This window comes from Balaenoptera acutorostrata, unplaced genomic scaffold (genome assembly GCF_949987535.1).
Source record: "Balaenoptera acutorostrata unplaced genomic scaffold, mBalAcu1.1 scaffold_774, whole genome shotgun sequence".
NCBI lineage: Eukaryota > Metazoa > Chordata > Mammalia > Artiodactyla > Balaenopteridae > Balaenoptera > Balaenoptera acutorostrata.
The window spans coordinates 60,759-76,897 of NW_026646069.1; the positions used below are offsets into that span (position 1 = coordinate 60,759).

The 16,139-nt window shown below is 49.2% G+C and overlaps 1 protein-coding gene across 7 annotated transcripts; it reads left to right on the plus strand.

The window, feature by feature from the left end:
• The first annotated feature begins 2,131 nt into the window (after positions 1-2,131).
• LOC130706825 (RNA-binding protein FXR2-like) lies at positions 2,132-14,326 on the plus strand. 7 transcript variants are annotated; one of them, XM_057539457.1, is made up of 8 exons: positions 2,132-2,766; positions 8,503-8,555; positions 8,906-8,999; positions 9,402-9,473; positions 9,589-9,737; positions 9,992-10,085; positions 11,565-11,622; positions 11,741-14,320. In XM_057539457.1, exons 1-8 carry the CDS (start codon positions 2,686-2,688, stop codon positions 14,167-14,169), a joined length of 3,030 nt encoding a protein of 1,009 aa, XP_057395440.1. In that variant the 5' UTR covers positions 2,132-2,685; the 3' UTR covers positions 14,170-14,320. The 7 variants fall into 7 exon arrangements, 5 of the variants coding, with proteins under 5 accessions (XP_057395440.1, XP_057395444.1, XP_057395441.1 ...); XR_009006890.1 differs by lacking the exon at positions 11,741-14,320 and adding an exon at positions 10,976-11,052 and having other exon boundaries at positions 2,246-2,766; positions 11,565-11,582; XR_009006889.1 differs by lacking the exons at positions 11,565-11,622; positions 11,741-14,320 and adding exons at positions 10,976-11,052; positions 11,213-11,323 and having other exon boundaries at positions 2,247-2,766.
• The last annotated feature ends 1,813 nt before the right edge of the window (positions 14,327-16,139 follow it).

Sequence of the window (16,139 nt, forward strand, 5' to 3'; positions counted from 1 at the left end):
GCAGTGGAAGCATGGAGTTCTAACCACTGGACCACCAGGGAATTCCCTGCCAGCCCTTTAAATACTGTTGTAGTTGAGGGTTTTTATCATGGACCCAATCCATTTCTAAGTCACTTTTCTTTAGACATCTAATTTTCTCTTATAGCTTTAACTATGTCTAATACGCTGATAATTCTCACATTCACCTCTCTAGCCCAGACGTCTCCTGGGCCACACACTAGTGTGTCCATTGACCTACAGGACATTGGTTCCTTCAGTTAATATTTGCCGTGCCAGGAACTGTGCTAAGTACTGAGTATACAATGCTGGGGACAAACAGACCTGGAACCCAGTCTCTGATCTCATAGGGCTTACTCATAGTGTGATGGCAGAAGACAGACGCTGGATAAATGATTAAAATTACAACCATGATGTGTGCCACACAGGAGTATGGGATGCTTTGGCAGTGTAAGGCAGGGGACCTAAACCAGTGTGGGCATAATGGAAGGCTAATGAAATTATATTTAAATTGGGATCTGAAAGAGAAGTTTGTTGAAGACAAGGGAACATGACCACCTGGATGGTGGACCCTCAAACTCAAAGAGCACAATCAAACTCATTGAACTCATCAACTTCTCCTCCAAAACTTTTTCTCGTATGTTCTCTCTTCCATGACTGGCATCACCATGCACTCAGCAATCCAAGGTAGAAATCTGTGTTCCTCCCACTTCTTCACTGACTCCACCCCATCCTTATCACCAATTCTTGTTGATTCTATTGCAAATTTAACAGGCTCAAATCAACCTGTACCTCTGTTGCCCACAGCCCTAATCCAAGGCGGTCCTCAGCATCTTCCTCACCTGCAACAGCTCCTCACAGCTCTCACTGCCTTCTGGGATGCCCTTTCTCTTTAATCTATTCCCCACAGTTGTAAAACATAAATCTTATTACATTATACTACTGCTTTAAATCTTTCAGTGGCTCTCCAGTATGGATAAAGTGAAGACCATTTTCCTTAACCTGATTTACAAGTCCTTCACAGTCTAGCTTCCCTACTTCAAGCCAAACGCTATTTGAACTAGTTGTGGTTCCCCAAAGGACATGTTCTTTCTGCTCCTCTGCACCATTGTAGTTCTTGGTCTCTCAAGAATACTCTTACTGCACTTTTCCTCTAGCAAATGCCTATTTATCCCTCAAATCTCAATTTGCATCACCTCCCCTGCAGTAGTCTTTCCCTATCACTCTGAAGAACAACTGACCATTGTTCGTCTCCTTGGGATTCCCTCAAAACTTAGTCCTTATCTTTATCCCATGTTCAAATGAACTCCATGCACTTACTTGTTTAAATGTGTTTGTCTGCTCCTTCCCCAATATATTATAAAATCCTTGTTTTGGGGACCACATCTTGTCTTTGTATCCTTACGACCTACCACAGTGGATGGAACACAGTGAGGGCTAAATAAATATTTGCTAAATGATTACTGCACAACACATGATCCTAATTTCTTGGCTATTTTATTCACTTCTATCGAAATTTCTTACTTATCTTAGTTTACGAATCCTAAGTTTCCCCTCTACTATCCTTTCTCCGTAACAATTTTTCCTCTTTTGGATTTTCTCCGCATTTAGGTATCAAATCTTGTGCTAAGTTGCATTTGCCTTTCGGTACTGCCTTGAAATCTTTCTTTAACCTTTCTTTGTATGCATGACCAGAATCTTCTCAAGGCAAGAACGTGACTCTTAAACCGCATTGTGCAGAGATACAGAGGCTCAAGAGAGTCCAGTCCGCCTTGTGGACTGTAAAGCCCAGCGCATGCGCACCAGGCCTTTTTTTTTTTTTTTTTTTTTTTTTGCCTTTCGACAACTCCTTTTTTTTTTTTTTTTCCTTCGGAGCGTGCGCACCAAGAAAGACAAAGGTGGGGAAAGTGACCAAGCAATCATTCAGGCGCATGCCCATCCCTAACTTGTACAAGCCTGCTGGAGCGCACCGTGGTGAAGTGGGTGTGGTCTGACCAGGAGCATCAGAAGTCCAATCCGATTGAGTGAGCTCTGTCCCTCCCTCCCCATGATTGGTTAGCTCTCAGTGTTGTGGGGCGGGAAAAGGAAGAGACAGGGGCCGTGGAGAGGTGGGGTGGCGAGGAAAGAGAACCAGTCTGGTTCTGCGCAAGCGCAAGTAAGCGACCAGGAGGGGGCGTGAGAGAGTGAAGAGGAGTGTGGAAGCCCTGATGCGCTGGCCAGCGCGAGCTGGGTCGCCAGCCTTGACGCCTGCGCCTTGGCCTTCGGGGCCCGCGCGCGGCGGGCGGGTGCCCGGTGCGCCTGCGCAGTAGGCGGCGGCGGCAGGGGGAGGTGGAGGCCGTGGAGCGGCAGCGGCAGCAGCGGGTCCCGGGACTGAGGCAGCAGCGGGGGCAGCGGCGGGCGGAAGCTGAGGTGACGAAGGCAGCGGCGGCGGCGGCGGTGGCGGCGGCGGCCGTTTCCCTCACGGTGGCGGAGACCAAGGCGGCGGCGGCGGACGGGGAGCGGCCCGGCCCCGGCCCCGGCCCCCTGCTCGTTGGCTGTGGCAGGGCCGCCGTGGGGCCGGCCCGGCTCCCGCCCCCCGCGGCTCCCCCTCCGGCTCCTCCTCCGGGGAGACGCCGGGGACCTGGCCCGGCCCGTACTCAGAGCGCTGCTGCAGCCGCCGCCGGGGGAGTCGGAGGCGGTGGCGGCGCCATGGGCGGCCTGGCCTCTGGGGGGGATGTGGAGCCGGGACTGCCGGTCGAGGTGCGCGGCTCCAACGGGGCCTTCTACAAGGTGAGGCGGCGCGCTGGCCGGGGACGCGGTCTTCAGCCCCCTCCCTCCAGCCAGAGCAGGGAAGAGTGGGGCGGGATCGACATTCTGGAGCTAAGCCCTGACCCTTAGAACCTGAGACCCACGCTCCCACCCGCGGCCGTCCTGGGGGGAGACCTCTAGAAGTTAACCCCTTCCTCTTGTTTTTGACCCCTCTATTACACCTGCTTTTACCCGCATCTCCGGGATTGAGCATCAGGGCATTATTGTACTTGGTTCAGCTCCCCTCCCAACCCCCCAGAAGAGACCCCATTTACCCAGCGTCTCGTTGACTTTTCCTGTCTCTGGTAGAAGATCTACCTTGGATCTGAATCACGTCTTCCCCACAGTCCAAGCACATGGAGAATTCTCTTTATTCTCCACTATTACCCCCTTGGGAAGGCCGTCCCATATTAGATCTTTTCATCTTCCTCGGAGAGGCCTCTGCTTACTGGCTCTGGAAGACTCACCCCACTTTCATCTTATATTTCTGTTCCCACCCCAAGGAGAAACGGTCAGAATCTGTTTATGACATTTAGTATCTCTGACCTCAGGAACTCTGGGCTGTAGCCGTCTAGTTGCCTCATAGCCATAAGGTGGCACCTTTTCTCAAGTCTCTCACCCCACCCCTTTATTCCAAGACTAGCTGGTCTACTGTTTTACCCAGGGATGGTTTTGTATTTGTCATCTCACTTTGACCTCATACATTTAGATCATTCATACAGTTTCTTCATCTTGAGGAGTGTAAGCTTCATATCCCTGATCTGTAAAAGGGGATCTCACAAGGATTCCATCTGTTAATCTTCTTCTTAAGGATTTCCACTTCTAGAAGACTTTTGGCCAACGCGCCCAGTTTGGGAATCCACTAGCCTTTTTTTAAAGGAGAAGGAGACTGTCTTTAAAAGATCCTTGTTTACTTCAGCTCCCCCGTTGCCCAGGATTGGGTTTTTTAGAACTCCTTTTATTACCACCTTTTAAATCTGTTCTGAATCTTATATTTTAGGACATTTTTTTCCCATTTAGATTAAGCCAGAGGGAGACCCCTCTTGCCTCTCAGGAATTTTTCTTTATGTGACTGTTGTTATTTTGAACCTCTTTGGACTTTATGCCTGGAATTGTCTCAGAGACTTTCCTGATTCCTGTCTTCTCTCATTTTACCCTGAGGAGCAAGAGCAGAGTTATCTTATCATAACATTACTTGTGAGGAGAAGAACCCCCTTTCCTTCACTTCCCCTCAAGCCTTTCCTCCCATAATAGACCTCTCCACCTTCGTGCCCTTGGAAATGACTTTCTTGAACTCCTTCCCTGTGAAGTCATATCTTGCTATAACTGGAAAGGGTCTCATATTTGCCCTTGGAGTAGGTTTCTGCCCCAACTTCGACTGGTAAGCTCAGTGTAGTCATTTTTGACCCATTCTAAATGCCTATTCATTTCTGCCTTACTTCCCTCACCAGATTTCTTTATATTCTTCAGTGCCTGTGGGTACCCACATCTATCTTAACTTAACCTCTCAATATAAGTCTTTAGCTTTTTATCCTAATATTTCTGTGTAATACCCAGAAACTACCTATTCCATTACCCAGCTAAGATGGAAGAAGGAAGCTCCCAGCTGATTCTTTCTGTCATTTTTTTCCTGCATACTTTCCTAACTCATGGGACTTTTTCTTCTAGCCTGCCTCCATAGCATTTCTGTTTTCTTTGGCAAAGTTTCTTAATTCCTTTCTGATTCTGATAGAGTGCATGTGTCTCTTATATCCTTTTCCCCCAAACTTGCATTACCTTTATTGAAATACCCTTCCTCATAAGATTTTAGCCTCATTTCCCACAGTATCTTGTCCTTCATCTGGGTCCTTCCCATCCCTAAGAAAAGTGATTCTTAAACTGAGCCTGAGATCAAGATATGATGTTTGCTTTTGTTCTAGGAAGCATGGGAGTCAGACACAGCTGGGAAAGATTGGTATCCAGTTCAAATTAACTGTGTGAGACTGCTGGGAAGGGACATGTTTCCCTTTCCACATATAAGTGTCCAACAGAAAATGTGTCTCTGAATCTTTCTCTTTTCTCCTGTGGGCTATGGCAGTGATAGACTTGATTGAGTGAATTGGGGCTAGGATGCTTTGAATCAGAGAATAGAGTTTGGACTTGAGCTGGAAGCCAGGTAATGTGGATTTTGTGTCCTGGCCACTTTAGCATTTTCTGCCCCATGCCTCAGTTGAAAACAACAGTAAATGCTTAAATTCAGACTAATCTTTCTTCAACGTTCAGTGCCATATAGATACTTGCCCAATCTGTCCTTGCTGCTGATTTAATATTCATGACTCAGCAAACTTCAGTGTGGTTCAAGGAGTGTTTACATTGCTTCTAGAACTATAAATTTGGGAAGGTTCTTTTCATCCCTCTCAGAATTGGGTCCTAGTGTTGTTGATCTTCTTCCAGGATAGAACTGCAAATGTCAGATCTGGGATCTAAGTTATCTTTTAGCTATCCCATCAGCTCTTCCTTTTCTGTCAGAACTTAATGTGTTTTGTTCTCTAAGCGGTGCTCTCCCAAATGAAATATCTGTTCACCTTCCAGGGCACAGTCATCCAACTTTCCAGACCTTACCTGGATATCCCAATTCCAATTTCTTTGTTAAGGAATATGGCATCCTCACCTTCAACACGTGATTTTTATCCAGACCCTTCCTGATTTTCTTCTAGAACTCCCTCCTTTATTTTGAGAACCCAGGACTAGAAGATAGGTTGAAGGTGGGACCTAATTTTGTATCTTATAATTTGAGGAAAGTGAAGTACTTAGGAACCTAGGACTCTCACTTCCTCTGTCCAGTCCTAGGCTCTATAAGCCAAAGCTCCATAAGCCCTGGCCATTGAATTGAATTGAGTTATCCTTTGGATCTAGGTAGCCTTCTAGAGATTCACTCAACTGCTCTTGCCCTCCTCTGCTTATCTTCTCAATGAGCATGGACTGAGCAGAACTAGGAGCTCACTTTATACCACTGGTATTTTTGGAGGAAAAATACTGGGGTAATGTGGGTGGAATTAAGGAGCAGAGACTGACTTGGAATGTGAAGTTGAGGAGAAAGCTTGTTTTGGAGAATCTTTGAAGGAAAAAGACCCTAGAAGTATAAGAATGAGTGACGTTTAGTTGAACTGCTGAGTTATGTGAGGGAAAACTCCATTCTGAGCTTTGCATTTCTGCCTTGGGATCATGGTAGCTTGAAAAACCAGGGTAATGTTGCTACCTCTGCCTGAGGGCCAACCCTGACATGTTGGAGGAGAATTGGATTAGAGCTTTAGACATATCCTTTGTGAATGAGTGTATCTAGGAGTGGGGATCTCTTTACAAAAGAGGCAGGCAAGTGATTCTCTTCCACTATGTTTTATCTCATCCCTGAAATGTTTTGAAAATAGCTAACTCTCTCTTGATAAACTGTTTCTAAAGCTTAGAGATAGACATTTTGGATAAAGAATTGGATAAAGTCAGCTGTAGAGGCTAGATGAAATGTTTAGAGAAATCCTTATAAAGGAAGAAAAGAGGAGGACACTTAAAAAGGAGCTAAGGAAAAAAGAAGAAAAAGAAAAAAAAAAAAAGGAGCTAAGAGAAGAACCCAAAAGGGAAGAGAGGGATTCGGGCAAATAGAAGATGTGAGTGGAGAAGAGTAGGAATGGGTATTGATGGAGCTGAATGAAGAGTGGAAAAAATATTACAGAAGAAGGGAATGGCAGAGAAGGCTTAAAGCATGGGTAAGTAAGAGGCTAGGCAGTACCAGGAGTACTAATGCTGTGGGCAGAAGTAAGGCTCTAAGTAGTAAGACTCCATAACAAGATCCTTTCCCGAAAGAAGAGAAAGATGGCTGGTATCAAGAGTGAAATTTTAGGTTTAGATTTAAGGAAAAAACAGTGTATTAAGTGTTTATGATTGATCAGTTCTCTGAGGTGGGAGTGACACAAGTGTACATTTTGGGTGTTTTCTCTCCTAAGCTCATATTTTCTTCCTACCTGCAAAGCTCAGGAATTGTTCTTCATATATTAGCTTTTTGAAACCCCTAATTTTTAAAAAAATCTAATGAGGCATAATTGACGTACAATGAAGTACACCTATTTAAAGCATACAATTTGTTAAGTTGTGACATATATATAAAACAAACCATCGCCACAATTTCTATCAGTCCCAAAAGTCTTCCACCAACCACCAATGCCTTTTGTTACATTAGTTTGCATTTTCTGATTTTTGACAGAAGCGAAAAGGCAATTCAGTAGAGAAGGGATAGTCTTTCAACACATTGTGCTCAAAGAAGTGCATATTCATAGGTTAAAAATGAAGTTTGATTGTATCTGGCACCATGTACAAAATTTAACTCAAAATGGATCATTGACCTAAATGTAAAATAAAAACTATAAAACTCTAGACAAGGACGTTAGGTAAAGATTTCTTAGATATAAAACCAAAAGCTCAGATACAAAAGAACAAGTTGAAAAATTGGACTTACTCAAAATTAGGGATTGCTAATTTTGATAATGTGAAAAACAAGAGAGAAGGTAGGAAAATTGGGAGCACAGGATTGAACGCATAGCTTTGGCTTCCTCAGTGAAGACAGAAAATAGGAGGTGGGGAATTCCCTGGCAGTCCAGTGGTTAGGGCTCAGAGCCTTCACTGCCTTGGCCAAAAAAAGAGAGAGAGAGAAAATAGGAGGTAGACCAGCGATTCCAGCTATTCAGTCATCCCTGTTCCTCTCCTTTGTCATCATCTCAAGTTTGGGGTCTTCTACAAATTTTATTACTCTTTTCAAATTCTTAGCATTTGTCCTAGCATTTAGAAATCTCACATCTTTTATTTATTTATTGGGCCGCACCGCTCAGCTTACAGGATTGCAGGATCGTAGTTCCTGACCAGGGGTTGAACCCTGGCCCACGGCAGTGAAAGTCCTAACCACTGGACCATCAGGGAATTCCCTCACATCTTTTAAATCCTAATTTTTCCTTTAGTAAGTTGTGTTTGTTTTGAATTTCTCCAGTGTTCTGATTATTTTCTTACGACCCAGGCATCAAGGCACCAAGTTCGCCCAGGCCTCTTGCTGTATTAGGAGCTAGACCCTTCCTCTCTTGGCAGATCCTGATGTCCTCTAGGTGTTCCAGGACAACCTCACACTGTCTCATGGGATATTCTTAGCTATGCTGAATGTTGTTGGTATTTTAATTGAACTCTGGCAAGCTGCTCAGCACTGCGTGAGGCAGACAGATAGGGAGGCCTCTGTGGGAGCCGTAGGAGACCACTAGTTTCCCGGCTGTTCTGATGCAGGTGATGTTTCTCCCTTCTACTTAATTTCTGTCTCATCTTATTTCCGGATTTTGCAACATTTCTTGCTACCTCAACATTCGTATTCCTTCACCAATACAGCTTTTTCTAGCCCTGTTTTTAGATTGCTTGTATCCCCATCTAAAACTCTAGTTTAAAAAAAGAAAAGAAAAAAAGGAGTTTTCTGGTGGCCCAGTGGTTAGGACTCTTGGCTTTCACTGCTGTGGCCCCGGGTTCAGTCCCTGGTTGGGGAACTGAGATGCCGCAAGCCACAAGGTGCGGGCAAAAAGAAAGAAAAAAAAAAAGAAAAGCAAACAAAAAAACTCTAGTTTAAGGCCCTCTAAAACTGTCTGTTCCCTTGATGGCTGAGGTGGTGGTTGATTGTCTTTTTTTTTTTTTTTTACTTTGTTCTAAAATCCATTCTAGGGCTTTGTGAAGGATGTCCATGAAGACTCTGTCACCATCTTCTTTGAAAACAAGTAAGACCTTGGGAATAGAGAATCCAGCATACTAGGTCCTAGAAGGAGAGTGGAGAAGAGGGGGCGGCTGAGTCCCATGAGGCATGTATAATAGGTGGGGGAGAGCCAAGGGTTTGGGTGGGCAACTTATATGGATCCCAGGAGAGGAAATGGTGAGAGTGGGGGTCATTTGACTCCATATTTAGATTCTAGCAAGAGATGGAAGGCACCACTATGGAGCAGGGCCTGGAGTTTAGCGTCTAATCACCAGGGAAGGTGGAAAATGCCCAGTGGAGGAAGTAACCTCTTCCTGAAGAAACGGGCAACCACACTAGCCTGAATAGCTTTCATATCACTGTTTTCCCTTGCAGCTGGCAGAGTGAGAGACAAATTCCTTTCGGGGATGTCCGGCTACCACCTCCAGCTGACTATAATAAGGAGATCACAGAAGGGGATGAAGTGGAGGTAAGGTCGTTGGAGTCCACCTTTTCTAAATGTCCCTTTTCCCAGGATTCTGCATCTCCCTTACCCTGATACCAGTACCCTAGGCTCCTCACTGGTTGGTTCACGCTCCTTCCTCCATCCAGCTAGGCAGCCTGTGGAAGAGTGAAATGCAGCAGTTTTCTGTCCATCATTGCTGTGATCAGTCAAGCTCTCAGGGAGCTTCCTGTTTTCAGGAGATTCACTTTTCTTCCATTTATGATAACAGCATCTAAAATCCAGTGTTCTCTGATTTTAATTAGCAGCTCCTTCCTCTAGATTCCTTTATCTTAGTTTAGGATGCCTCCCAAGTGTCTTAATGCTCATTCCATTCTTGATGTTTTTGGATGGTCCTCAATATCTCTTTTCTTTTCAACTTCTCTTCAGGTTTATTCTCGAGCCAATGAGCAAGAACCTTGTGGCTGGTGGCTGGCCCGGGTGCGGATGATGAAGGGAGATGTGAGTGATTGTCAAGGCCTTTGGAGAACTGCTGAAACACATATTTTAGTCAGCAGAAAGGTGGGAGATAGAAACTCAGGTCATCCACAGCTTCTCCTTTCTTTCCTTCTGCCAGTTCTGTGTCATTGAATATGCTGCCTGTGATGCCACTTACAATGAGATTGTCACCCTGGAACGGCTTCGGCCAGTTAATCCCAATCCCCTTGCAACCAAAGGCAGCTTCTTCAAGGTTACCATGGCTGTGCCTGAGGATCTGAGAGAGGCGTGAGTGTCTGGGATGTCGGGAGTGGGGGGCCCTCTTTACGGTCCTCATCTCTGCCCTTGTTTGTCCCAGCCTCCGCTCCCAGTTTCAGTGTTCTGTGTTCCTTAGGCCCTCTAGAGTCCCTTTTGCTCCCAGTTCCTCTGTTTCCTCATCCCTGTTCTTTTACTGCAGTCCTTATTTTTCTCAGTCCCTCTCTCTCTCCCCTTCAACTGTACTCTACACTCTGCCCTCTGAGCACGGTTCTCTTTCTCTGCAGCTGCTCCAATGAAAACGTCCATAAAGAGTTCAAGAAAGCATTGGGAGCAAACTGCATCTTTCTCAACATCACAAATCGTGAGCTCTTCATCCTGGTGAGTTTATTCTGCCTGAATTTCACCTAAGCCCTTTTCCCCTTTTAACAACTTTGCAAGAAGAGAAGAGCCAAAATGTGCTTATATTTATTTGTCAGAGAGGACTTTATTGCTCCTGACCTCTGTGGACCCAGGTTAGCCCTACCTTTCCTTAGTCTTTCTCATGTATGACCTTAATTCTGATTCCCCCTAAAGCCACCTCAGCACCCCTTCTCCCTAGCCAGAGGCCTGGTCACTAGGGCTAGGTTCTGACTGGCCAACAAGGGGCAAGAGGCAGCTCTTTTAGGGTTCTCTAGGCCCCTAGTCTCCAGCTCCCCTCAACATATATACTTCTCCCTCTATGCAAAGGCTGGGGGAAACTCTAGCATTCTGACTCATGCCTCTGCTCTCCTCCTCATGCCCTGAATGGACCCCATAACCAACCCAGCCCCTTCCCCTCTTCTTCCAGACCCCCACCCCCACCCCCACCCCCACTCCAGGGTTAAAGCTGCAGCCTGTTGCCGAGGTAGCATTGCGGGTCAGCATCCTGTCGCCCGGCAACCGGCTGCAGAATCAGGCACCTGTCCCTGGATTTGCCCCTCCAGCATCCCCTCCCTGTCTAGCCCCTGCCTCAAGGCACCTTAACTTCTGAGGGGAGAAATGGAGAGGGCCTGGGGTGCAGGGGTCTCCCCCACTACACAAATCCTGCTAGAATGAGATGTTGAAGGGAGGGTAAGGTGCTGGGCTTGTGCAGTCCCAAGAAAGACCCAAGTCTGGCCTGGGGTGGGAGTTCAGTGCCATGAAATTACAGCTCAGGAGTGATTAACACGTATAAACAAACCCACCACTTCCTGCTAATTAATGACTTGGTATTTTTATTTTCTCTTCCTTGTCTATCTCATCCCTTCCAGGGAGGTGGGAACTGGGACTCCTGAGTCCCTGAGGAGAACCTGCCTGGGAGGGATAAACAGCTGGAAGGGGAAGTACTGTACGTACCGTACTGGGTCTGGGGAGCTGACCCTCCTTCCCCTCTGGCGGTCCTAGACATTTAACACATCTGGACCTCACCCCGGCCTCAGACTTTTCCCTCATTGTGACCCCACCACCTGCCCCATTATGACCCAGTCCTTCTCCCCCTCCCCCACCAGAGGAGTCTGGCTCCCAGTGACTATGTGGAGGCCGGGGGGCCCAGGCAGGCCTGGGCCCCCCGGCCATGGGTGAGCGAAGCCACTACCGAGCCCAGCCGTGCTCTGGCACCAACCCCAGGAAATGCCAGGACCTAGGAGACTCAATTCTTCTGATCCTGGGCAGCTTCATCTTGCTCAACGTGGGGATCAACGTGGTGACTCTGGTCAGGGCAGGATCTGGGCAGCGGGGTTGGGGGAGCCCTGGGGTCTTGAAGGGGCTGAGGTGGGAGGGCTGCTGGGGTGTGGCCGGGCAAGGGTTGGATTTCAGGGCTCACCCTGCTCCCGGCCTCCCCCCTCCCCCTGCTTCCCTCAGCTCCGGAGGCATCTGAAGAGCTCCTTGCGGACACTTTTCCGTCATGTTTTCCCCAAAGGTGAGTGGGCGCCAGCGTGGGCTCAGGGGATGTGGGCCTGTCCCCTTTCTTCTATCCCTGCCTCGATTCTCAGCCCCTCAGGAACCCAGGCCCTGTCCCATCTCGCCTTTCCCCGCAGACAAGCAAGCCAGCTGTGTAGGCAGCCATCGCATGTGCATGCGCTGCTCCGTGGATCCCAAGAAGCTGCGCTCAAGAGTTTCTTCCCGCTTCCGCCATCGCCCAAGCTTCCTGCTCGGGCACCCAAACCACCTTGACTCGTGGATACCAGACTCAAAAGATGAGAAGGCTTCTGGGTGCTGCTGGATGCCGCCTCAGTGTGGACGGGCTGGGGCTCCCACGGAGGCTCCACGGGGACTGTGGAAGGAGGGGGTAGTGGGAGCTGGCGAGGCCCCTCCGGTCACAGCCTTAAAGTCCCGAGCCACCTTTTACTCCAGGCAAGAGACATCTTCCAAGCTCCGCAGGATGAGCAAGGTGGACGTGCTTCCAGGCCGCCTGCCCCAAGAGAGCAAGACGAAGACCCCAGACTATGACCCAGCCCAGGCTCCAGCCCGGGCCCAGACCCGCCCCCCAGTTCAGCCCCCTGCGCATGCTCCTGCCAACGCCCAGACCTTCGCCTCAGCCCACCCCCCTGAGCACACCCCCCCCCCACCCCAGGCCGAGACCTGCTCCCGAGGCCACGCCCATGAGCACACTTCCGCCCAGGCCCAGGCCTTCTCCCCAGTGGACCCCACTGGGCACACTCCTGCCAAGGCCCAGAACTTTTCCTCAACCCACCCCTCTGAGCACGCCCCACCTCAGGCCCAGACTTGCTCCACGTTCCACCCCCCTGAGCACACCACCCCCCAGGCCCAGACCCCCTCCCCAGCCCTCACCCCTGAGCACAGCCCTGCCCAGGTCCATGGCCCTGAGCATACCTCAGCCCATACCCCAGCCCAGGCCCAAGCCCAGGCCCCCTCAAATGCCTCAGCCCAGTCCCTGGGCCACACTTCTCTCTGCACCCTGACCCATGCTCATCTGACCTATACCCATGCCAACACTCTGGTCCCTCCCCCACCTTCGGCCCCAGTCCCTCCCCCAACTTCTGCCCCTGCTACTACTCCTGCCCTAGCCCCTACACCAGCCCCTGTCCCGATCTCTGCCACAACCTCTGTCCCAGTGCAGGTCATGGCCCTGACGACCACTCCATTCCCTTCCACCACCCCGACCCCCATCCTAGCTTCTATTCCCTCTACCTTGTCTGCCTTCAGCCAAGGCCTCTCCTCCGGCCAGGTGGTCTACGATGCCCGCAGGGTAAAGCAGAACGTGGTCCATGTGTGTCCCCCTCAGAACTCTGGGTACTCCAGAAAGGACTTGGGTACCGTCTGCAGGCCCCAAGAGGGGCATGGTCTGGTGAGCTCTGGTACAGCTGAGCAAACACTGAAGCAATGTAGTGGGGACAGTGCCAAGCCCTCCACAGGATCCATACTGGGTTACCTGGAGTTGGGGAATATGGAATGGAAGATCTCAAATGATGCCAAAGACAAATTTGTGCAGTCCAAGACCTTCCCTTACTGCAGCTTCCATCCTTGCAGTTCTGAGAAGAGAAACACGGACCCCCAGGCTCCAGTCTACCCCAAATTCCTGGTGTACTCCAAGGATGCTGCACCTTCTCAACCTTGCTTCCATTCTCCAACCAGTGCCCAGAGCTCACCATGCGCCATGCCTCCACCATGCACTCTTTCTCTGCCTCTTGTTTCTCCCAGATCCTTTGTCCTTCATCAACACAGCAACCACCACAAGCCCTCCGCCTTAATACAACCCCCCACCTTTCCCCCAACCTCCAAGTCTCCTCCGTCTGTCCTCTCTTCCCAGGGCCCCATCCCTCCCCAGTTAGCCACTACGTCCCAAACCCCAAACCAGCCCCAACCCCCTGAACTTCGTGAGAGTCTAGGCCTCAACCAAGGCTCTGTCCTCCAAAGGACCCCAGGCCCTGCAAGAGAGTGTAGGGTTTCCAGAAACCCAGGCCTTACCCCAAATCCAGGCCTCCACAAGAACCCTCTAGGAACTGACTCTGTCCAAGCTTTGGGCCCACATCAGACCCGAAAGTTATTTAGATCTGAGGCAGTTCCTCGAAAGGAGGATGCAGGGCAGCACATACCATGGACTTCTGTCCCACCCAGTCAGAACTCCTGCTCTCCCAAGGCTCAGGTGACCTACAATGACCTGCAAACCTTCTCAGAGGTACCTGTGCTGATTGAGCTGCAATCATCCTCCCGGCGAGCAGGCAGCCAAGACTGGGTGTACCACGCCATGGATACAGTTCCTCCAGCCTGCCAGAACTATCGCCAGATGTCTACGCCTCCCAAGACCAGCTGGAAGCCCTACTGTCCTGGGTCAGGCACCCGGCTAGGGCATGTGGTCTTTGACGCCCGCCAGAGACAGTTCAGAGCGGGCAGGGACAAATGCGAAGCTCTGTCTCCCAGGCGCCTTCACCGAGAGACATCCAACAACTCACCGGAGACCATCAAGGTGTGGGGATATCAGGGGACAGATATGCATGAGGAATAAAGAGACAAGAGAAGTGTTCTGTGGTTGTGTGAGGACATCCACCCCAGCCCCATCCCACAGGGCCTGATGAGGACCTAAACTATCCCTGCTTTCCCTCCATCGCTGTCTAGCTAAATCCGTTATCCCCAAGGCCCTAGAGCTGCATTGTCAATTACAGTAGCCACTAGCCAAATATGCCTATTAGAATATAAACTAGTTAAAATTAAGGAAAAGTAATTCTGTTAAAAATTAAGTTAAAAAGTTAAAAATTCTCTTCCTCAGGGAACAGAATTTCCCTGGCGTCCAATTCTGTTCCCTGGTGGTCCAGTTGTTGGGACTTGGTGCTTTCACTGCTGTGGCCGGGGTTCAATCCCTGGTCGGGGAACTCAGACCCTGCAAGCTTCATGGCTTGGCCAAAAAAGGAAAAAATTCTGTTCCTCAGTGTCATGATCTTCTAAGTGCTCAGTAGTCACATGGAGCTAGCGGATACTGTATTGGACGGCACAGGTTTAGAACGTTTCCATCATCATGGAAAATGCTATTGGAGAGCAGTGCTTTAGAGTTTAGAGCAATTTTCCTTTCCCTGTCACCCACCCCCAGCATCTTAAAGCTCCCCCAGAGCCCAGAGAACTTCGTTCTTTTTAGGGTGGCTCAGAAGCCACCCTCTGGGGAGGAGGTAAGATGTAGGCACGGACACCCAACGCCTGATTTCCCCAGACTGTGAGAAAGAGCCCAGGCTTCAGTTTTCCTGATCTGGTCTCTTGGGACACGACCAGAGGTATGGAAACTTGCCTCCCCCGTTCTGGGCTGTGTTTGGGGCTCTTGGTTACTGAGGGAGAAGACCTCTCTTGGTCAGTGACTAGGAAACCTTGTGTTTTAGGCTCCCCAAATTGAGCCTTGGATTCTGACGGTCCCCTCCTTCATAGGCCTCTAAGTTTTTCGAGGTGTCTCCACTTAATTTTCTTGCCCATGGACTTAAGCCTAGTTCACTGTGGAGACAGACCCCTGGGAAAAAGGAATGTAAGAATCCCTGGTCCAGCATGCATTGGTCTAATCTGTGAGCGTGTCTCTGGTGTCCTATCTTTCTGTCCTATTATTCTGGCTCCTAGTTTCAGCCTGGACTTAAGCTGTGTCCATGATAGCACTGGCCGCTGAAAGCAATTTCCTTCCCCTCATAATTTTTCATTGCCCTGCCCTAGCCCAGCTGGAGTTTCCTCTGGACTTGATTTTCAGTCCTGATAACTCTTCTGTATACACACATAAGCTGCGAGATTGCAAAGTGTTTTCCCTGCCACCGCTTGTGTGTCTGAGGTGGGCAACACTAATATGTCCCTTCCCTGAGTCAGATGTCCGTCCCTGGGTCACTACATGCACACTATCAGTGTGTTCTTGTCTAACATTACCACCACCGATTCCAAGGAGATACGTCCCAGCGGGAGAGCCCATTCCCAACACCTCTCTGGCTCAGCTCTGACCTTGGACAAGTCATGTGCAACCTTTCTAGGCTTGCAGTCTCACCTCTAAAATGAAGTTATAATTGCATGCAAGAACCCTTCTAGATTTAAATGACCAGGGCTCCTCTACTCCCAAGTGAGATGTAGAGTCCCCTATTTCTCCGCATGCCCTAGTGTATGTCCCTCCTTATAGTATGCTATTCAGATCCATCCTATTAGGCCTCTGTTCTAACCCCAAGGAGTGTTTGTGCGGTTGACCTGGTTTTGTAAAGACACAGAATAGTTTAATCTGCATAGAAACTACAACTTCCATCAGGCACTACTTCAACGGAACCGGAAAGGATGTGGCCCCAACGCCCTGGTAGTTTTGAAGACAAACTACAACTCCCAGGATAGCCGCGGGATCTCTGCAGAGCGAAAGGATGGACTGAACTCTGACTGGAGGCCGAGCTGGTCCGGAACCACCCCGACAGCCTCCAGAAAGGGGCGTGGTTATAATTTAGGGGTGTGGCCTTGCAGGCAGCAGGAAGAAGTTAC

What these genes read in the sequence shown, in the direction of transcription:
- LOC130706825 (XM_057539457.1), top strand. Translation starts at nt 2,686, where the DNA reads ATGGGCGGCCTGGCCTCTGGGGGGGATGTGGAGCCGGGACTGCCGGTC. An exon ending in CCAACGGGGCCTTCTACAAG is followed by an intron (nt 2,767 to 8,502) that starts GTGAGGCGGCGC and finishes AATCCATTCTAG; the next exon opens with GGCTTTGTGAAGGATGTCCA. An exon ending in CCTGAGGATCTGAGAGAGGC is followed by an intron (nt 9,738 to 9,991) that starts GTGAGTGTCTGG and finishes CTTTCTCTGCAG; the next exon opens with CTGCTCCAATGAAAACGTCC.